At 44.6% G+C, this 23,801-nt stretch overlaps 1 protein-coding gene across 1 annotated transcript; it reads right to left on the bottom strand.

Annotated features, from left to right (window-relative positions):
- Positions 1 to 1,414: 1,414 nt before the first annotated feature.
- On the bottom strand, positions 1,415 to 22,283 carry SMIM13 (small integral membrane protein 13). The gene is made up of 3 exons (XM_075314758.1): positions 22,194 to 22,283; positions 14,844 to 14,933; positions 1,415 to 6,462 (listed from the first exon to the last, which is right to left on the bottom strand). The coding sequence occupies exons 2-3, from the start codon at positions 14,917 to 14,919 to the stop codon at positions 6,254 to 6,256; spliced, it is 285 nt and encodes a 94-aa protein (XP_075170873.1). The 5' UTR covers positions 14,920 to 14,933; positions 22,194 to 22,283; the 3' UTR covers positions 1,415 to 6,253.
- Between the last annotated feature and the right edge of the window lie 1,518 nt (positions 22,284 to 23,801).

A 23,801-nucleotide genomic window follows, 5' to 3' on the forward strand; every position in this document is an offset into this window, starting at 1 on the left:
CTCTACTCTGGCAGAGTGCACACCATATACTCTAAACTCATTCTCAAGTTAATGGCGGTGGACAGGATATGGGTGGACACACTGTATACGGCATTCATACAGTAGTCTATGAACAAGGTAGCTGCCTTCATAGCCTGCCATGTAAATATCCAGTCCAGTATGGAAGTGATGATGAGGAACTGGGGATGAAATCAGAATGCTACACTAAGCATTACCCAGTGGATGGGTGTTTTTTTTTTTTTTTTTTAATAAAAGGAACATCACTACAGTTACGGTATTAGAAAAACAAATTCAAACTGGAATCTATGCAAATTGGATACAAATGAAATCATTGCATAAAATTGGGAGAAGAAAAACCTCACAGACCACTGACTGGTCATACAAGATTAAGAATTCCTGTACAGAAGAGTAAAGGGTGCTTTACACGCTGCAACATCGCTAGCGATCTCGTTAGCGATGTGACACGCCAGATCGCAGATGCAATCACGCCAGATCGCAGATGCAATCTGCTGAGATCACACATAGGTCGTTTTTATAGCACCGGTCACATCTGCGATCTGGCGTGTCACATCGCTAACGAGAATGCTAGCGATGTCGCAGCGTTAAAGCATCCTTAACCCTGTCAAATGAAAGAATGTAAATATATGTCAGCAAAATGTAGAGTCTGCTCAAGAACTAAGCTCACTCCACACGTGATGGATGGCATCTGTCTCTAAAGCCCCCCTTCACGTCAGTGATTCCAGTACATATGACAGTTTTCATACGTACCAAAATCATGCACATACGCAGAACCATTAAAATCAAATGGGTCTGCGCACACATCAGTGTTTTCACAAGGACAGTGTCCGTATGGAGCATACACGTATCCGTGTGTTTCACTCAGAGACAAGTCAGTTTTTCTCCGGCAGCACAGATTTCACACATCCGTGTGACACATACAGGAGAAAACATGTGTCTTTGAAATAAACCACTTGCATCAGGGCCCGCTCACTATATAGTCACTGCACAGAGGATCCAAAGCAGCAACACCGGGGACAGGTGAGTAAAAAAGTTCCTGATCTCCATGTGCTATCACGGGAAGGACACAGGTGACAAAATCACGGTACACATGGGACCATACGCACCTTCAACGAGTCCATGAAAAACACATGTGTTTTCCACAGACGTGATAGAGGCCTTACAGCCACAATCGGAGCTTCACTCTGGCTGGTGCTGTCAATCACCTTGTTTGCCGCTCCCCTCCCCCCCCCCCCCCCCCAAAAAAAAAAAACACAAGTTCTCACCTATCAGCTTTAGAGGCGAGAAGTGTTACATTGGTTTGGGCCCTACCACTGAGACCCATGTTTTACTGAACAGTTGTATAAAATATGAGCAAAGAAAAGCACCACACAAAAAAGGGGGGAAAGAAGAAGAAGAGGGTGCAAGTTACTTTTAATGAATGCAACATAAATAAATTTGAAGTTTCAGTAAAACACACAAGGCTTCAATTACTGTCTTTTCTATAAGGTACATTACCTTTAATAATGGTTTATAACACTGAAGAGGCATATTCTAAAACAAGACATTCCTCAGCGAGCCTTAATAAAATGCCCTATGAGACAACAAAGACCCACATGGTGTAAACATGACGCAGCAGGTAAAAGTGTGCATAATTCTGCTGCCAGATGCCATTACTTGTGATGAAGGATCTACCGGCATCATTTCTTTAGGATAATTATACTCAACTAAAGAAATAGCAGCCGTCACATCCAGGCAAAAAGCACACATCACACTGTCCGCACGTATGTGCAATCACTTAACGTACAACTTCATTTCTTCAACGCTAGTGGTACAGAGTATAAAGTGCGTTTGGTGAGGCACAGACAAACAAGTAATTGACGAGATTATACAAGATTATTAACGTGACACCATGAGAACATAGTATAAACTGTATTCCTAAGGCAAAGTTCCTGTACCCTAACAGGGTGTTTAGCTTACCCCACTTAAAAGAATACATCCAAGTCTAAAATTCCCTTATACAAGATCTTGTCTAAAAACCTACGTATAATAATTTTTATATTATTCTCATTATAGTTAAAGGAACGCCATCATCAGAAAATGACATTGAACAAAATCAGGTTTTTGTGTTACATGAATTAAAAAAAAAAAAAAGTGTTTTAGATAAATATAAAAAAAAAAAAAACGTTTCCCATTTTTGTACTATTTTATCCGGCACTTGTATATAACTCCACACATACTGGAGTTTGCTTAGCAGTTTAGGCAAGATTAGGCTATGTTCACATGCCTTTTTTTTGTAGCAATTATGCAAATTAAAAATCGGCTTTATACAGTGCAAACAAAAGCTATGAGATTTCTGAAAACTCTTACAATCCCGACAATTAAAGAACTGCAGCATTTCGATTCTTAAAGCGTGCTTGCGACTTTTTTCCCCCCTCACCAATAAGTGGAATAAAAGCAAACCACACAAAATCCACATGAAAACATAGCCGAACAATGACAATTAACACCTCTGCACACAGTGGCTAAAGGTGGTGTCACACAAAGCGACAACGACACCGCTGCTAAGTCACCATTTTCTGTGACGTAGCAGCGACATCCCGTCGCTGTCGCTGTGTGTGACATCCAGCAACGACCTGGCCCATGCTGTGAGCTCGCCAGTAGTTGCTGAATGTCCTGCTTCATTTTTTGGATGTTGCTCTCCCGCTGTGAAGCACACATCGCTGTGTGTGACAGCAAGAGAGTGACGAACTGAAGAGAGCAGGGAGCCGGCTTCTGGCAGCCTGCGGTAAGCTGTAACCAAGGTAAACATCGGGTAACCAAGCGAAGTGCTTCGCTTGTTACCCGATATTTACCTTGGTTACCAGCAGCCGCCGCTCTCACGCTGCCAGTGCCGGCTCCCTGCACTCCTAGCAAGACTACACATCGGGTAAATAAGCAAGGGTTTGCTTATTAACCTGATGTGTGCTGTGGCTAGGAGTGCAGGGAACCAGCACTAAGTGGTGTGCGCTGGTAACCAAGGTAAATATCGGGTAACCAGCGAAGCATTTTGCTTGGTTACCCGATATTTACCTTAGTTACCAAGCGCAGCATCACTTCCACGCGTCGCTGGTGGCTGGTGAGATCTACCTGTTTGACAGCTCACCAGGGACCATGTAACGATGCAGCAGCGATCCTGATAAGGGAGGTAGTCGTGATCGCTGCTGCGTCGCTACGTATGACCCTAGCTTTATGCAGGATCCACCATTTACAATAGATGTCACAGCTGACCCTGCTCCTCTTCCCTTCACTACAACCTTTGCACAGGCTGATTAAACACTTCAATACAAAAGAAAAAAGGTCAGTCTGACTAGAAGGCCGGCGTCACCCTTGCAATTGAAAAATAAGTCCGATTCTCATGCCTGAGAGTAGGATGAGCTCTGTCTGAGTGTTGATCCACGTGCAATGAGAGTCTGTGATTTTTCTCCTAATAGTCCGTGAGCAATCCGTATGTGATCCGTTTTTTTTCTCAGCAGCTATTAGTCATTACAGTCATGTACAGGAGCATGTACAGTGTTCTGTGCTACATGATAGAATTGTGTTTAGAAAAACGGATGTCACAAGGATGGTCCGTGTGACATCAGTTTTTCTCTCACACCCATAGACTTTCATTAGAGAGACTCGCACGAGAAACTCTAGAAATCGCAGCATGCTGTGTTTTTTTCCGCAGTCTGAATTGGCCAAAAAAAAAAAAAAATATACACAATCGGAGTTCCCTTGTTGATTAACATTGGTCCGAGTGCAATGCGAGATTCTCACATTGCACTCGTGCGAGTCAATCGCAAGCGTGACGTCGGCCTAATGGCTATGCATGAGTTTCCTGAAAAAGAAGAAAAAAAATATATGTTAGTCTAAAATACCCCTGCAGCCAATGTGAAAAGTTCAATTTCTTTGCCTTTAAATGGCATATGTAAGAAAAAAGAAACATAAAAGAACAAACAAAACCTGATTTAATCAATAGGTCATGTTATGATGATGGCTTCCATTTAATTAAAAAACCACCAAACAAAAATAAAAATCAATTTGGATAAGAAGTCTGTTGCCACTGATCTAGTGAGTTGGAAAAATGCAATGGAGGCTAAATAATGAACATTTAATAGAGGTGAACCCTATCAACTTATTGTTGATAACCACTGTAATTTAGACCTCACAGCAATTAGTGTTGGATCTTAACCGCAAAGTGTTTAATTCACCTGCATCGCAACCACAGGGAAAGCAAAGCATTATACAGTCCCTATTAAATCCAATGGTCAGCATCTGTAATGCATGTCAGTCAGGTCTTCCCGAGCTAAAGACCCTCATGTCATCCACGCTCCGCTCCGACTAAGGCCGGTTTCGCACCTGTATTTCGCATTCTTATGCACAGACCAGGCCTGGGTCTCCTGAGAATTTATGATTTTTTTTTGACCCCTTCATCGTTCCAAAACAAATTCCCCAAGAAAAAAAACAAAACAAAAAAAACAAAAAACAAAAACTATGATGCTCTCAAACTAGAGATAACCAATGGTTGGGCCTCTCTAGAAGGATATGGCCACCATATTTATACAAAGAACCTCAATAGAGCCATTGGCAAAGTTCTTTAGGGGCTGTGTATTACAGTTACATTTGCATACAGATATATATATATATATATATATATATATATATATATATATCTTTTTTTTTTAGATGATCTGAGATTATAAAATGGTAAATTGAGCATTTTTCAAACAGGCAAATGCATTCAGTACCTATTCTCCACCTATAGTATGCTGACGTCTAAAGAAAAATCAATGATATTCCGGAAACTGATTTTAAAACAAAAACATACATTTTAAAAAAAACGCTTCACTGACTCTCTAGTACACAGAACTATTTGCATTGAGGTTTTTCTGATTAATCAGCAATTGATTATCTCTACCAATTCATCCCTCACCTAGGCCTTTTACGTACAGTACATACGCATGTCAGCATGATTATACACTTGTTAGTATAGATAGTAATGTTAGCTTATTATATATTGGACCTTTATCTGCCACGTCAACAAAAATACTACATCCGAACTTACTACTTCATAAAGCAACATCTGATCTTCCCATATTTTGGGAAACCATTGCTTAAAATTAATTTTCTCTGTAAATACATGCACAATCCGCCAAGTGTATCTGTAATATTACAGGTACGTGAACCATTACAGTACTTAAAAAGTCAAACAAATCCATAAACCGTAGACCTCTATGGTTACTGAAAGTATGGCCTGAGGGTAAGGGACTTGCCTTTACGTGACCATGAGTTGATATGACGATTTATAAAGCGTTCATATCGCCAATATGCATGTCTAACTAGGAGATATGACCGCTCTGAAATCTGCATGGAAAAAGGGTAACATTATGTAATGTAAACATAAGAATGGAAAAATTACAATTTCATTGTCACTGGTGGATGAAAATTTCACAGTAAAAAGGAATTATATTGCATCAGTACCACCGACAAACAAGCCACCATTTGTCTTGACAATGGCCATGTGAATGCCCATTATGATGCCACATCCAGTGTGAAATTAGAGGAAAAAAGTCCAGGATCAAGAAGTAGCAAGAATACTTCTTGAGGCTGATCGGGGGTGACAATGGTATGCTGTGTCAAACAGAATAATAGAGGGGTTTGTTCCATATTTAGCAGGTGACGTTTTGCAGCTATGACGTTGATAATCCTGATGTTCCCACAGTGCTTTGCTCTTGCTGGGGAAAAAGAAAAAAAAAAAAGCAAGACAAATGATATCAGAACAAGGCAGAAATAGCAGCGAGGCAAACCGTAAACCAGTATGGTGGAGGCTGCCGTCCGTCACGACATCATGGCTCTCGAAGCGATCAATGATTTCATTACAAGGCGTCTTAGGCTGGTGTTTGGTAATCCAGAAGGTACTAATTGAGGCGTATACTGACCGCTCTGACATACTAAATTATCCAGCATTTGTAGGTACAGAGCAGATAACGCTCAACCAGCCAAGTTCATATCGAAGCTAGTTAAGAGAATGGCTGCAGTTTTACAAAGTAGGTTATGATTCCATGGCTAAGGTCATGCGATGAATGATTTCTACCCATTGACAACTCTTCGGTATGTATTTCTAACACAGAGGTTTGATGATCAATGCGATATAAGCTTGGATTTATTACCAAAGTCCTAGTGTTGCCTCCTACAGTGCATATGCCAACGTCAGATTCCCAATGATCAAAGATCGTTAAGTTGCTTCGTCTGTTGGGACTTTCCTCTGTCGCGCAGTCTTTGGTCTGGTTCTTTGTGGAGTGGATGAAGGTTCTGACTCTGCTACTGATGATGAGGACGACGATGATGACGACTCGCTATCTCCTTGTAGTGATCCACTGTCACAAACAAGTTCTCTGAGAAACTTGAATTTAGACAAGAACAGATGCCACACGACGTACCAGCCTAAAGAACAAGAGAAAAAAAGGTTACAAAACACATATTGGAAGTAACATAACTATCCCAACATGGCAAAGACGTTTCAAAGGTAAAAACGAGCACGATGTGGATAGTCAAAAACTTCATATTTATTAAAGGGCAACAGATGCCACCGCTTATGATATCTGTTTAAAAGGGAATCTGACAGCAAATTCATGCTGCCCAACTCACAGGCGGCAAGACTTAGACACCTACTGAGTTATTGATGCCAAGTCTGTTCTACTCTGAAATGCCAAGGGCTGTGAGTTTTAGATGATTGGACCAAGGCAGAAGCAGGTCTACAGCGGCTTCTCCTGCCCTGTAACCCTAGACTAAAAGGTCTCTTCCACTGTCTGTTTAGGAAGAGGCATTTCAGGCCTATGGTAGCAGAGCAGGGAGAAGCCACTGGGACCTGCCCGAGGGCCAGTCATCCAAGTTCTGGCCTGACTTTCCAAAATAGATCCTCTCTAAAACATTGAAGCATGTCAGAGTAAGACACACATAGCCAACACAATACAGCTGGAGTCTAAGGCCCCGTGCACACACTGAGTATTTGACCTTAGTATTTGTAATCCAAAATCAGAAAGGGTTTTTTTTAAAAAAAAAAAAAAAAAAAAAAAAAAAAAAAAAAAAAAAAGCAGCAGAGGTGGTACATGTGTTACTATTCTTCTTCTCTGATGTTCCACTCCTGGTTTTCGCTTACACATACGAAGATAAAAAAAAAAAAAAAAAAAAATTGAAGGGTGCTGGCAGAGATAGTGAGACCCTTTAGTGTGAATTGGGGTGTCTGTCCAATGGGGTTCACTTATATAAATGCTGGACAACTCGCCTGATGTAAATCATATGGGCACCATCAATAAGCAAGACACCGCATCACAGACTGGTGCCCTATGCAAGCCTAATCTGCACACGTTCAACACTAGAAGTCCCAGGAATTTCGAGCTCCATAGGGTTCCAATGGTAGAAATGTTAAATGACCCCTCTCTGGGACTGCTAGTGTTAATACTAGGCAGCCACCTCCATGAATTAGTAGGTGTCTGAGTGGTTGTTTTGTCAGTATCTTGAACCTGTGCTGCTCCTGCCCTTATCCTGGGGGTGGTCTGTTGTATTCTGCCAGTGCATTTGTAAGGCCATTTCTTTTTATGTACGATTTTTCTAATGAATGTCCTATGTGAGCTGTTTTTGAATTTAGTGTAGAGACAATAAAAACCAGCGACTGAAATATAAAGTGACTGAGCTGAAAAAAAAAAAAGAAAAAAAAAAAAGTTATATAATATTAGATAGATCTATCACACCACAAACCCCAATTATTTTATTTTTTTTTTTTAAACCCCTTCCTGACCAGGCAAATTTTGTGCTTTATTTTTTCCCTCCCCTTCGTCCAAGAACCATAACTTTTTTTTATTTTCTGTTGACGTATGAGGTCTTGTCCTGTTTTAAAAAAAACAAAAGAAAAAAAAACAAACAAAACAAGTTTTACCTCTTAATGACACCAGTCATTTTGTGATGTACTGAAATATGTGTGTGTGTGTGTGTGTGTGTGTGTGTGTGTGTGTGTGTGTGTGTGTAAGTGTGGCAAACTACCATTTTTTTCTTCTTTATGGGATTGTTTTGACAGCATTCATTATATAGTAAAACTTACCTTGAATTACTAGGTGAATATAAGAACAGTGATACCAAACATGTTTCTATGGTAAGAACCTTTGTTTTGCTTGTGTCGCCATTTTGCTAGACCCATATGAGGCCTCCTGATGAACCAGTATCAAGGATGGGGAAAAATGTCGAGGTGGCGGGGAACTGGTAGCTATATGGGGGGGGGGGGGGGGGTGTCTTCTCTCGTTAAACTATCAGGAGCAGAGCAAAACACTGGGATAATTATATAGGGGTGATCTACCATAAGCTGCATTTACTGCTACAGGATTACTGCATTAACGTGATCACCTAATATTTATCTGTGATCCTTACTTCTTTATCTACCTTAAAAAGGGGTGGTTCACCCATTTTTTTATTTTCTCTATGAGTGTACTTTACCATTATAGGCGTTTTCGGCATTGGCTTCTATTTGCAGTTCTGGCTCTGAGCGGCGCTATCCTGCACACTCAGTGCCGTTCACATGACCCCCTGGTGCTGTGGCTGCTAGTATCCTCTTACGTCCCGTCAAGTTCCAGGCTCTCAAACATGACGGTTACGTCAGAGGATGCTGGGGCCACTCACATTGATTGACAGGGCTGTGACAGGGCTGTGGGTGGCGACTATTGCACGTCACAGCCCAGCATCGAGGGGAGGATCCGGATGATGGTACGGGACGTCAGTGTGGAGCGGTGAAGTGGGCTGAGTGTCAGGCAGATTGGTGGGGCGCCAGTGTAGTCCGGGGGGGGGGGGGGGGCGGGGGTTGGTGTTTCTTCAGCTGAAATCCCCCCTGTGACGCAAGTATGTAATCACACTATCTGCCCGCTGTGCTCAGCGGTCAGGAGAGCCTGCGGTGTCGGCAGTGTGGTCATGTGCTCCTACCAGCAGCACAGGTGACCGGATGCTGCATGGGACCAATTTTCTCCACTGTCACCTGCACAACAAGTCCCAGAGTGGAGACAGTTTGTGACATGCTCTGCTCTCACACAGTGTGCTATATGTCACTATCTTGCTCCACTCTGGGACTTGTTGTGCAGGTGACCGGATGATAAATGTCACTAACTTGCTCCACTCTGGTAACTTCTGCTGCATAGTAACAACTTTCTCCACTCTCACCTGCACAACAAGTCCCAGAGTGGAGAGAGTGACATGCTCTGCTCCAACAGTGTGCTATATGTCACTATCTTGCTCCACTCTGGGAGTTGTTGTGCAAGTAAAAGTGGAGAAAGTGGGTCCTATGCAGCAGAAGTCAGAGTGGAGCAAGTTAGTGACATGCAGCACACACTGTCAGAGCAGAGAATGTCACCACTCTGCTCTGTCACCTGTCCTGCTGCATGGGACCAACTGTCTGCAGTCTGTCACCTGCACAATAGTACAGAAATCTCTCGATCGTGGAGGGGTGAGCGAGAGTAATAAACAGAGTCCCTAATGTGTGTGCATTTATTTCTAATAAAGTATTTTTCTCTGTGATTTTTTTTTTTTTTTTTAAACCATTTCATGAAATTTATGAAATAAAAAAAAAAAAAAAAAAAAAAAAAAAATAGCGCTTCCCTATATTTTTGGTTCCAAGCTGGGTACAAAAAGGCAGCTGGGTGTTGGGAGCATCCCGTACCTGCCTTCTGTACCTGGCTAGCGTACAAAAAAAAAAAAAAAAAAAAAAAAAAAAAAATATTGTGAAGCCCACGTCTTTTTTAAAAAAAAAAAAAATGTTTAGGCAAAAACCTTTAATAAGAAAAATTAATAAAATCGACATGGGCTTTGCCCATCGAGCACCAGAGCATTTTACTGCTCACTCCTGACCACAGCGCCAGCAGAACAAGTAATCAGATGACTCCAGTGTCGGCTGATTACTTGTTCTGTGTCCCCCTGTATCCATCGCAGCGTGTGTGGGCTGTGAGGTCACCCAAGTTCAGTCCAGAACTGGAGTCAGTTGATCTGAACTCAGCTGAACTCCAGCCCGCACATGTTGCGATGGATGCAGGGGGACACAGAACAAGTAAGGCCTAAGCCACATGGCAAGAAACACGGTGCGAGTGGAGTGCGATAAAAACACCGCATTCCATTCGGACCAATATTAGCCTGTGTATCAGCGCACATGAGCAATTTTCTCGGCCCTAATCGGACCGAGAAAACAATCGCAGCATGCTACAACTGTAATGCAAGACTCTCTCTTTTACCCATTCAAGTGTATGGGGTGAGAAAAACCACACTGCACTTGCGGTACATCGGTGTACCGCGAGTGCAGAGTGAGAATCGCAATAGCCGACTACGGAGGAGAGAGGGAGAGAAATCCCTCCCACCCCTCCTCAGTGCCGGCCCGCCTGCCCCTCCACAGCGCTGGCCCGGCCCTCCTGAGTGCTGGACCGCCCCCGCAGCTGAGGCCCACTCGCACAGTCGGACCTCAGTCGCAGGGACACACGCATGACACTCAGCTCTGCTGTACTGCCAGCGTGAGCCGAGTGTCATGCGAAGGGATCGCAGTAATCCCAGTGTGGCCCTAGCCTCATCGGCCGACACTGGAGTCATCTGACTTGAGCTCAGCTGAACTGACCACACAGCCTGCACACTATCACACGTGATCGGCAGCAGGCAGTGACTGCTGTTAACCTGCAGCCATTGCAGCGCGTGCGGGCTGTGAGATCAGGAGTCAGCTGACTCCAGTGCCGACCGATAAATTCTGTGTCCTGCTGCAGAAGGATCCGGTAAAATAACAGTTGCATGCACTGCACATTTAATCCACAGGATCCGGTCATAAAAAACAAAAAAAAACCGCTGATGTGAAAGTAGCCTGCAAAAATGCATGCCACACGGATGATAGGGACGACACACAGACTAGGCAAGAGGGGAAAAAAAAAAAAAAAAAAAAAGCAATCTCATGACCCCATCTTTTTTTTTTTCACATGTTGCGCTGGCTAATAATCATAATTTCTGTACACACAGACGAACTATGTGAGAACAAGCAGACGCTTCTTCCCCTGGTTGTGCCGAGCTGGGAGCTTCGGCTGTCTCTGCTGTGATTGCTCTCAGTGCATCCACACTGGAAAGAGGTAGGGAGGAGTCTTTGGGTGGAGAGGAGAGCTGAGTGGGTGTGTTAGATACAGTGGGTGTGTTAGATACAGCCCTAGAGCCACAAAGAATTATGGGAGTTGTAGGAACTGAACCCAGGAAGTCAGAAGAGAGATTAACCCCATCAGAGCTGGAGCCAGCAATGAGGATGTGCTGCTAGAGCACGATAAAAGGTAATATTGCTGAAAAAAAACATAATAGATGTGTGGAGAGGCACATATTAGCAAGATTTATCAGAAAAAAAAAAAAATCATCAGTTTTGGTAACTGGACAACTTCTTTAAGTTGCAAGTACCTTAAGGCTATGTGCGCACTATGACGTTTTTGCACTTCTCAAAAACGCTGCGTTTTTGGCCGCGTAAATGCACAAAACGCTCCCGTGGCATAGACGCATGCGTTTTTGATCACTGCGTTTTGTTGCGCTTTACCAATGCATTGCATGGGTGAAAACCGCAGTAAAGAATTGACACGTCCATTTTTTTTTAGCTCAAAAATAAAAAAAAAAAAAAGCTGTGTGCGGACAGGAAAAATGAAAAAAGTCAGACTTTGCTGGGGATGCAGTTTTGAGCCCAAAACCGTACCCCAAAAACGTGCAAAAACGCTCAGTACGCGCATAGCCTTATACGGAAAATGTATTAACACTAATATCACTTGATGCTTTATCTGTAAACAGTTAATATGTGATCATCTATTCAGAGCAAAAACATTACAAGGTTGGCATCAAACAATCATACGAAGTTGAACAATCGTATTGCTGGGTAATTTTTAAAAGAAAAGGCTATGGCTCTTAGAAGAAAGGAAGAAAAAAAAAAAAAAACACTTAGAGGTGGTAAAGTGAAAATTGGCTGTGACAGGAAGAGGTTAAAGTGAACTTGTCAGGTGCAATATGCACCGAGAACCACGAGCAGTTCTGAGTACATATTGCTAATCCTGCCTAACCGTCCCTGTATCTGGTAGCATAGATAGAGATTTTTAGAAAAAGTATTTCCAAAGATCTTTTATTGTATGGTAATGAGCGAGGGGACTAGTCCCCTGGGCATTAGTTCCCCTTGCTACTCGGCTTTATTAGCATGTATGTACGTCCCTGTGGGTGTGCCAACATGCTAATGAATACACAGCGTCAGAGGATCTCACTCACCTCTACGCCGCCATCACGTCCAACAGTGGATTTCGGCTCAGTGCGCATGACACCAGAGTTTGGGTCATGTGCACTGAGCCGAAATCCATCGTCCGACGTGATGCCGGGGGAGAGGTGAGCGAGATCATCCTCTGACGCTGCACATTCATTAGCATGTTAGTACGTCCCTGTGGGAATACTAACATGCAAACTGGCCAGGCAAACTAACGCCCAGGGGACTAGTCCATCGCTCATTAGCATACGATAAAAGATCATTAGAAATACTTTCTCTACAGATCTCTTTTATCTATGCTAGTGTATACAGGGACGGTTAGGCAGGGATTAGCAATATGCACCCAGAACTGCTCGTGAGTCTGGGTGCATATTGGACCCGACAGGTTCCCTTTAACCCTTTCACGACCGGCCGATTTTTCGCTTTCCGTTTTTTTTTTCGCCATTCTTTTTCTGAGAGACGTAACTTTTTTATTTTTCAGTCAATATGGTCATGTGAGGGCTCATTTTTTGCGGAACGAGCTGTACTTTTAAATGAAACCATCAGTTTTACCATATTGTGTACTAGAAAATGGCAAAAAAATTCCAAATGCTGAAAAATTGCAAAAAAAGTGCGATAGCACTATAGTTTTTGAGATATTTTATTCACTGTGTTCACTATATGGTAAAACTGATGTGTGGGTGTGATGCCTCAGGTCAGTGCGAGTTCGTAGACATCAAACATGTATAGGTTTACTTTTATATAAGGGGTTAAAAAAAAATCGGAAGTTTGTCCGAAAAAAGTGGCGCACGTTTTACGCCATATTCCGTGACCCGTAGCGTTCTCATTTTTCGGGATCTTAGGCTCAATGACGGCTTATTTTTTGCGTCTCGAGCTGACGTTTTTACCGGTACCATTTTTGCGCAGATGCTACGTTTTGATCGCCTCTTATTGCATTTTGCGCAAAAGTTGTGGCGACAAAAAAACGTCGTTTTGGCGTTTGGAATTTTTTTGCCGCTACGCCGTTTACTGATCAGATTAATTGATTTTATATTTTGATAGATCGGGCGTTTCTGAACGCGGCGATACCAAATGTGTGTATATTTTTTATTTTTTTAACCCTTTAATTTTCAATGGGGCGAATGGGGGGTGATTTGAACTTTTAGGTTTTTTTGTTTTTTTTTAATTTTTTAAAACTTATTTTTTTACTTTTTTTTTTTATTTTACTAGTCCCCCTAGGGGGCTATTGCGATCAGCATTCCGATCGCTCTGCAGTATCTGCTGATCACAGCTGGAAGGCTGTAAACAGCAGATACGCTGCCTTTCTCTTTTGCTGTGCCCCGGGCACAGCGAAAGTGAAACCAATTCATGTGTAGTACAGGAGTCATCACATGACCCTGTACTACCATGACAACTATCGGGAGTCACGTGATCGCGTCACGTGACTTCCGGTTTCGGCGGTAAGTAAAACTTTACCGCGATTGCGCTTATAATGGCGCTGTCATGTATTGACAGCGCCATTATAAGGGGTTAATCGGCACGAGCAGATAACGATTCTGCTCGTGCCTAGCAGGCACACATCTCAGCTGTGAAAATCAGCTGAGATGTGCGCCGATCGCGGCATGCTGCCGCCGGAGGACCGCGGGCAGTAAGATTATGTCATTTAGGACGTAATTTTACGGCCCGCGGTCGTTAAGGGGTTAATACTGTCTTGTCCGAGGCTAGAGAATAGAGGCCAGAGAATAGAGATATTAAAATTTTAATTTTTTTTGAAGATTGGATATTTTGTATAATTACTAGTGCCTCTGCTATAGTCTAAAAATGGCATCTGATTAATGAAAAACTCACAATGCATCCATTAAACGAATCCTATATGAGATCTTACTGTTCGGCATCCTTAAAAGATGATGTTTAATGTATTTCATGTCCAAAAATTAAACTTGTTGCAAGTGCTCGACCGTGCTGCGGATTGTGTTGGAGCTGCCGTTACATGGTATTCTTCTGGAATGATGGGAAACATATAGCTACAGCAAGGTTGTCGTGTAATCATGGTGACTGATCGCATCAAACCCCTTTCTAATTTGGAATAAAGGCATTTATGACATACGTTGTATACTGCACACCATCAGCTTTTCAGGAACGATTATATACAGTAACTAGCTGTAGTACCCGGGAATTGCCCGGGATAGTAACTGTCTCTCTCCCAGTCTGTGTCGCTGTCTGTCTCTTTCCCAGTCTCCCCTCTGACATATTACCTCACACATAGCCTTCTTATGCTAACACTGTCCTTTGATCCTATAGCAACCAATCACAGCTGCTATTAATAAACTGTAGTTCCAGGCTCCATTCACTTTAATGGAGGCATGTTTTTTTGGAGAGTAACTGTAAAGTGCGGGGTTAAATATTCCTGTCAAAACAGTCTACGACGTTCCCTGGGTCACATGAGGCGTCTGTGCAAAATGTTATGATTGTAAATGCGACGGTGCGGATTCCTTTAGCGGACACACACACACACACACACACACACACACACTATATATTAGAGAAAGAAATACGTCATACTCACCACACAGCATAAATAGCAGAACACAGATTAAAGTGGCCACGAAGACCAGAAACGTTAAACCAACACTTTGCCACATCTTCTAATTAGTTCCTAAAATACAAAATCAGAAATACATTGGTTTACCAAAGCAGAATCTTGTTGGAAATTGTCTTTATAGTATAGGAGTGTATAATATCACATACACAGTAAACATCTAGAGAGATCGCTGAACACAGAGCTTTTCATATATTATATTGGTATACAAGAGTACGGGATTGAAAAGCACCAGGTAAGTGCTCCTATAAACAGTTCTACTTTTTAATATGTGAGGCCATATGGCATATTTTAAATAAATATACTTTAGAGTAGGACTGCCCCAAAGTGATTTGCCGTGACGTGGCGGGGCAGCTCAAGAAATTGCAATTTTTTGCCAAAAATCTCAAGTTTTAAAATACCGTAGTACAGATTGGAATTTTTAGTGCAGTGCACATCTTATAATACATGCCATTTTTTTGAGTTGAGCTGGCTTTTTTCTTCATTATATTGGTATGATGGCAAAGCCACAGGAGAGTATGGAGCACATGTGTGATACATCTGAGTACAGCGCAGAATTACAAGCCGATCGGCCATGTGTCCCAGCATGGTGCTTCCAGAAGATCTTTTGACCTCAGCATTTTCTTTACCTCATAGACCCTCCACAAAAAAAAAAAAAAAACAAACAAAAAACATGTGCCCCCCTTTGTAAAATATAGGTATACAGAAGTACACAAGTATAGAATTGTATAACCGAGATCCATAGTACGGCCGGTTTGATAAGGCCTAAACTTAGGTGAAAGCTGCCATGTTTCCATGTTTAGATTGTCACAAAAGGTTACATCTTTAACGAACAGTGGCAAAGTGATGCCAACTACCACATTGCCTTTTTAAAACGTGTCCCATCAAAAAACGGTCAACACATTGATGGCATCAGAGCGCTGACCAATACTCTGACCTCCATGGACCCATTCATCTGAATGGGCAACTTTGATACATAAAAACAGGGCAGATCCCTATTATTTTTACCCCCCTTCATTGGTCTGCACAAAACCCCCTAAACAAATACCCATACCACATGCTGTGGCTGATCGTTTTGGATGCATGCATCCACTGTGATACCGGATGGCAACAAGATTTTTAAACCAAACCTTGCGACCACTGGGCAGTTTCAAAAGGATGCAGTCAGCCAGTGGCCAAAACCGGACCACTGGCTTTTCCAGTCCAGCCCACTGAGCTAGCCGACGGGCTGAAAACAGTGGTCCACCATACCCTCCGATGCCGGGCTTCATCCCGATATCACCACATGGTGAATAAATTGGTGGAGGATGGAATCACTGGCACCAATCACAGTGTGCGACAGACAGCAGACACGATGCCGTCACTTCATCACATATGCTGTTGCGGAAAATCAGTGCATCAGAAACCAGAGACTAGCACCAGGTAAACAGGAGCAAGGTACCGTATTTTTCAGACTATAAGACGCACTGGACCATAAGACGCACCCTGGTTTTAGAGGAGGAAAATAAAATTTTAAGCAAAAACTGTGGTCATGACACACTGTAATGGGGCGAGGATCTGCTGCTGACACTGTTATGGGGGTAATGTCCCCAAATTCTCTACTAAAAAGGTACCCCATCCTGGTAATGATCCTCCTGCCTTGTATATGTACCCCATCCTGGTATATGCCCTTATCCTGCTATATGGCCTGTATCCTGTATCACCAAAAAAAAATAAAAAAAAAAAAAAAAAAAGAGTTTATACTCCCCTTTCCTCACTCCATGCAGCACTGCTTCTCCCCGTCTGTGGCGGCAGCACCGCTGATCTGTGTGGAGCAGTCATGGTCACTTCCCTGCAGCACCGCTCGTCCTCCTGTCAGCCGGTCAGCTGACCTGCGTGATTAGCAGCGCGCACAGCGATGACGTCATCGCTGTGCTCACCGCTCTCTACACAGATCAGCTGACCGGCAGACAGGAGGCCATCGCGAAGCTGCAGGGAACGGTGAGTATGCCGTACTGATTCACTGCACCCCGCGCTGATGATGATGCGCGGGGAGCAGTGAATACAGCTGCACATGATCACTCCAGACTGTAGTTGCCAGGGGTGATCACAGCCAGCTGTTTACTATGCGTGCACGCCACGCCCATCACCGTGGCGTGAGTGCGTCTTATGGTCCGAAAAATACGGTATGTTACTTTTATGGCATTTTTCCTATGTGTGTGAGTAGTGCGCCTATACATAGGAGAGTTATGTGGGAGGCTCACACTGATCGCTGGGTTGGGATCGCTGGTGGGATCGCTAGAAAGTCTCAGTGTGTAAAGGGGCCTTAAGTCTATGAGGGCCAGAACAAGGCTCTCAGACTAATATCAAGTTGCGCCCTCAGGCGTGCTCCATGAAAGGTCACAAATCGCCGGACACCAACCAATGCGGCACTGGAAAATGAAACACGGCGGCAGGCAAGTATAAGATAGGGGGCAGGATACTTGCACTTAAAAATCACCGAAGATGTGCTTTAAACGATAACCAGACATCAGATTTTTACATTCTAAACCAAAACTAGCACCTTAAGCAGTGCCTGTACTGCATGCTACAAAAAGGTGCATGTTGTCCCCTGACTCCCACTGTAGACCCAACAAATTAGGGGAGATCAGGAGACAGCATACACCTTTAGGCTATGTGCGCACGTCGCGTAAAAACATGCAGTTACGCTGCGCTTTGTAGCGCAGCGTAACTGCATGCGTCCTGCGTCCCCTGCACAGTCTATGGAGATTGTGCAGGGGCCGTGCGCACGTGGCGTTTAAGAGCGCAGCGCTTCGGCTACTGCCGAAGCGCTGCGCAAAAAGAAGTGACATGTCACTTCTTTCCTGCGCTTTGCCGGCAGCTCCTGCACGGTCTATGGCAGGAGCTGCAGGCAGAGCGCATGGAATCGGCGCTCACTACGGACATTTCTGCAGCGATCTAAAGCGCACATGTGCTCTTCAGATCGCTGCAGAAATTTCTGCAGGGCTTGTACGCAACGTGCGCACATAGCCTTATAGAGTGCAGCACAAGCGCTGCTTAAAAGGTGCTAGTTTTGGTTTAGATTGTAAAAACCTGGTGATAGGTTCCCTTTAAGGATATTTATAATTCACTAATAGCAAGTTGAAATCCTAAAAGCAATGAGGACACAAAAACTAGGCCAAAAAAGAAAGTTCTGAAGGAATATGCATGAAAAACCAGACACTTTAGGTCTGCAACAATGTAATCTGCACGATTCCATTGTAGCTATGGCAGTATTATTAGTGTCGTTGTCCTGCTGGAAGGTGAACCTATAATCCAGTCTCAAGTCTTTTGCTGCCACTAAAGGCCCCGTCACACTAAGCAACATCGCTGCTAACGAACAACTTTTGTGACGTTGCTAGCGATGTTGCTGTGTGTGACATCCAGCAACAACCCGGCCCCTGCTGTGAGGTCGTTGGTTGTTGCTGAATGTCCTGGGCCATTTTTTAGTTGTTGCTCTCCTGCTGTGAAGCACAGATCGCTCTGTGTGACAGCAACAACTAAATGTGCAGGCAGCAGGAGCCGGCTTCTGCGGAGGCTGGTAACCAATGTAAACATCGGGTAACCAAGAAGCCCTGTCCTTGGTTACCCGATATTTACCTTTGTTACCAGCCTCCTCCACTCTCACTGTCAGTGCCGGCTCCTGCTCTGTGCACATGTAGCTGCAGCACACATCGGGTTAATTAACCCGATGTGTGCTGTAACTAGGAGAGCAAGGAGCCAGCGCTAAGCATTGTGCGCTGCTCCCTGCTCTGTGCACATGTAGCTGCAGCACACATCGGGTTAATTAACCCGATGTGTGCTGTAACTAGGAGAGCAGGGGGCCAGCGCTCAGTGTGCGCTGCTCCCTGCTCTCTGCACGTGTAGCTCCGTGCGCTGGTAACCAAGGTAAATATCGGGTTGGTTACCCGATATTTACCTTAGTTACCAAGCGCAGCATCTTCCACGCTGCGCTGGGGGCTTGTCACTGGTTGCTGGTGAGCTCACCAGCAACTTGTGTAGCCACGCTCCAGCGATCCCTGCCAGGTCAGGTTGCTGGTGGGATCGCTGGAGCGTCGCAGTGTGACATCTCACCAGCAACCTCCTAGCAACTTACCAGCGATCCCTATCGTTGTTGGGATCGCTGGTAAGTTGCTTAGTGTGACTGGACCTTAAGGCTACTTTCACACTTGCGTTGAACGGCATCCGTTGCGTTGTGTTACGGATGCAACGGACGCATTGCATATAATGGCACAACGGATGCAATGAATCGTACAAAACAACGGAAAGCTTTATTTTTTTTAATTTTTTTTTCTTCTTTACAGTTTTACCGGCAGCAGACTATTGTGAACGATCAGCGCTCTCACATGCCGGCGGCCGGGCGCTCAGCGCTCTCACATGCCGGCGGCCGGGCGCTCAGCGCTCTCACATGCCGGCGGCCGGGCGCTCAGCGCTCTCACATGCCGCCGGCCGGGCGCTCAGCTGAACGTTTGGCCACCGAGAGACAAAATAAAGTTTGTGATTTAAAAAAAAAAAAAGAACAGCATGTGCAGTGAAATCCTATGGATCGCGCTGCTCAAAATACCGTTACATGCTGCGTTCCTTCCACCCGACGCAGCGTCAAAATAACGACGCTGCATAGTCCAGCGGATGCAACGCTGACACTTGCTTTACAGTGCGTTGTCCATACAAGTCTTAGTGGACTGCGCTATTCTCCATAGTGACGGACTGCGCTGAACGCAAGTGTAAAAGTACCCTAACACGTTTTAGTCTAGGATTGCCCTGTATTTAGCTCCATCCCTCTAACCAGCTTCCCTGTCCTTGCTGAAGAAAAGCATCCCTACAGCACAATACTGTCACCACCATGTTTGATTGTGGAGATGATATTTTCAGGATGACGTGCAGTGTTAGTTTTCCATTGCATATAGATTTTGCATTGAGCCCAAAAAGTTCTACTTTGGTCATATCTGACTAGAAAATTTTCTGCCACATACAATATGTATCCCCTACATGACATGTGAAGAAGTTGGTGTGGTCAGATAAAACCACAGTAGAACTTTTTGGGCTAAATGCAAAAAGCTATGTATGGTGGAAAACTAACACTGCGCATCTCCCTGAAAACACCATCCCCACAATTAAACATGGTGGTGGCAGCATCATGCTGTGCGGATGCTTTTCTTTAGCAGGATCAGGAAAGTTAGTCAGAGGGATAGGGAAGATGCATGGAGCTAAATACAGGGCAATCCTGGAGGAAAACCTGTTAGAGGCTGCAATAGACTTGAAACTGGGACATAGGTTCACTTTCCAGCCTGACAATAACCCTAACCATACTGCCACAGATACAATGGATAGATTAGATTTATCTGCTGGTGGGCAGTCTGCAGAGGTGTCCTAGCACGGGGTGTCTCGGCGGCAGGTGCATTGAGCTGACTGCTGACCTATTTAAAATCACCCGCGGTTGATGACATGGACTTCAAGAAAATGGCCGTGGAGGCAGTGCGTGCGCAGATAGGACTTCGCAGCCATTTTCTTGAAGTCCATCGCATCAATTTGTGCACGCGCTGCCTCCATGACCATTTTCTTGAAGTTCGTTGCGTCAACCATGGGTGGTTCAATTGAGCCGGCAGTCAGCTCAATGCACCTGCTGCCGAGACACCCTCACAGTCGGCCCGCAGCTCAATGCACCAGCTGCCGAGACACCCTCACAGTCGGCCCGCAGCTCAATGCGCCTGCCGCCAAGACACCCTTGCAGCCCACCAACAGATCAATGCCGCAACACCCCTGAGCGCTTCTTGTGAGCCTGTCTCCTATGACCCCGCTCGACCACCGCCGCCCTGGTAAGTCATATCCGTTTTGTAAGACATACCCCCATTTTATCCCGTTTTGGAGGAAAAAAAGTGCGTCTTACAAAGTGAAAAATACGGTGTATACACACACACACTCACTATCTGTAGGATACAGCTATACTGAATATACCATCTGTTGGATTATGACGCATTGTCAATAAATGGCTAAACGCTAATAAATCTGCGCTAGAACAATGCCCCCTGGCATTGTACTAATCAGTGGATGATCAGTACAGGTCAAAGTCTGATTACAAGAACTGTTTGCTTTAGGTAGTGGGATGTATACAGCCTTGTGCTACAAACCCTGGTATAGAAGGAAACAGACATCTGGAGAGGAGATAAGACTCAGAGCAAGCAGATGTCATATATATATATATATATATATATATATATATATATATATATATATATATATATATATATATATATATATATATATATATATATATATATATATGTACTGTGCCTTTAAATGCCTGAACAGAGCAGCATTTCCCAGTGATGGTCACTAGGAGTACCCACATTTCAGATCCCCTTTTCATTTTGAAATGTGACCGAGTTACTATGTGAAAGGTCAGATTCACTTTGTGCCCTTTATAGATGGCGCCCAGCACTGGCAGAGAGGAGATAGCGCAGTGATCCCTACATTTGTAGGTGACTGGAGCCACTCACTAGTCCTTACAATCTAATCACATTTGTGTTTAAAGAACCACAATGTTTGCAGGTTGCCTAGCAACCCCAAACCTGGGCCTCCAAGCCATTCTTCAGAGAACCTGCCCCCTATATGGGGGTATCACAGCTCTCAGCCGCAGGAATACCAGAATATAAGCGGATGTAGCAGAGCTGAGGGCGGTGAAATGGCACCGGGTTATATATATTTGTTATTTTTCCCAATATATTTAACTTTTGCACTAAAAGAATTTGCAAAAACAGTTAAAGACACAAATAAAAGATTACTTTATACTTTGTGCAAAAATTCATGAACTGTATAATAACGAATTTGACCCCCAAAAAATGGAAACATACAAAAGACAAAAGGGGGGACGCAGAATGGGGGCTACAGAGGTCAAACCGAACTATTCAGCTCTGCTGCATCTGTCACACGCCCCTCACCACCATGGGCACCATGCCCTTCAGTGACTCCGCTTTCCCATCATGCTCCATCTGCTTCTATAGAGCATGTGAATACCGCAGCCCTGTGCTGCCCTCTGCTGGCAGAGTGTGGCACTGCAGCCGTCAGCCTCATTGTTTATGCCTTGTGCTCCATAGGGAGTGGGGTTTTCCCTGCCCGGAGAGCCGCAGCCCCAGTATTCCAGGCTTCTCGGCATACGTGCCGCTCCGCACAGCTCACATACACCCCTGCTTGTCCTTGGCCGCCTGCAGTCACGGATAGCCGTCCGTCCCGGCCACCAGCCGCTATCTCACCGGCCACAGGGCCCGCACCCCTAACCGCTGCTGAATGTGCCCGTTTTACCTGTGCTCCGCCTGCCCCGGGGAACCGCAGACAATGCAATGGACGCTCGTCCCAGGGCCGCTGATGACTGGCACCTCATAGCCCCGCCCCCGCACCTAATTATTGGTCAAGGAATCACTGCCGGCCTATCAAGAAGCGGTATTCTTCCGGCAGCCGTGACGCAAGTATAGCCACGCCCACTTGCTGTCTGTTTAGCCTTGGAAGCCAGAGAATGTACTGCGGCAGCTGCACTGGGAGGCGCCTGCGCAGTGTGAGCGGAGGCTGTGGCCAGGAGATGGCGCTCTGGAGCACGGAGAATATACTCCTGGGAGCGAGGACTAATGCTGCGTTACTACGATGAGTTGACCCTGCAGAATTTCTGCACCATCTCCGCAATTTCGTTTACTTGCGTTTTATTCTTCATTGCGTTTGTATCGCATTTTTGACTCTGCGTTTTTTTTTGGTCACTGTTTTGTGTGTCATGATTTAACCCCTTCACATCCGAGGACGTAACGACACGTCCTAAATCATGAAGGGGTGATCACCACCACTAGAACGGTGAGCCAGTGGTGATCCCGCACATGCCTGCTGATTTGTACAGCAGAAATGTGTGCCTCGCAGGCGCAGGTGGATCCGCGAACCTTCTACGCCCTTCTTAACCCCTTAAATTGTGCTGTCAAAATGTCAGAAGGCAATTTAAAGTGCCGCAGCAAGGAACGTGCTTTTCCCCGCCGCCATCAGAGGCCCCAAGCGATAGCTAGGGATGTCGTGCGCGATAGCACCTGCCCCGTCGCTCGTGCAACATTTGGTGATCGCTGCCGTAGCGAACATTATCGCTACGGCAGCGTCACACGCACATACCTGGTCAGCGACGTCGCTGTGACCGCCGAACAATCCCTCCTTCAAGGGGGAGGTGCGTTCGGCATCATAGCGACGTCACTAAGCGGCCAGCCAATAGCAAAGGAGGGGCGGAGATGAGCGGCCGGAACATGCCGCCCACCTCCTTCCTTCCGCATTGCCGGTGGACGCAGGTAAGGAGATGTTCGTTGTTCCTGCGGTGTCACACATAGCGATGTGTGCTTCCGCAGGAACGACAAACAACATCGTACCTACAGCAGCAACGATATTAAGGAAATGAACGACATGTCAACGAGCAACGATTTTTCATGTTTTTGTGCTCGTTGATCGTCGCTCATTTGTGTTACACGCTGCGATGTCGCTACCGGCGCCGGATGTGCGTCACTAACGACGTGACCCTGACGATATATCGGTAGCGATGTCGCAGCGTGTAAAGCACCCTTTAGAGCAATGCTGCTATGATCAGGAGACATGAATGAACAATCAAACTGCTGATCCTTATAGTCCCCTAGTGGGACTAGTAAAATAGAAAAATAAAGATATAAAAAATGAAAAAAATAAAATTAAAAAAACCCTAAAAGTTCAAATCAGCCCCATTGAAAATTAAAGGGTTAAAAAAAATTAAAAATATGCACACATTTGGTATCCAGCGTTCAGGAATGCCCGATCTATCAAAATATAAAACAATTAATCTGATCAGTAAACAGCGTAGCGGGAAAAAATTTCAAATGCCAAAATTACATTTTTTGCCATCACACATTTTGTGTAAAA

This window comes from Anomaloglossus baeobatrachus, chromosome 6 (genome assembly GCF_048569485.1).
Source record: "Anomaloglossus baeobatrachus isolate aAnoBae1 chromosome 6, aAnoBae1.hap1, whole genome shotgun sequence".
NCBI classification, from domain to species: domain Eukaryota; kingdom Metazoa; phylum Chordata; class Amphibia; order Anura; family Aromobatidae; genus Anomaloglossus; species Anomaloglossus baeobatrachus.

Coding starts and splice junctions, on each gene's coding strand:
- SMIM13 (XM_075314758.1), bottom strand. CDS start 14,919: ATGTGGCAAAGTGTTGGTTTAACGTTTCTGGTCTTCGTGGCCACTTTA. Junction 6,463..14,843: donor TCTGCTATTTATGCTGTGTG/GTGAGTATGACG, acceptor CTTGTTCTTTAG/GCTGGTACGTCGTGTGGCAT.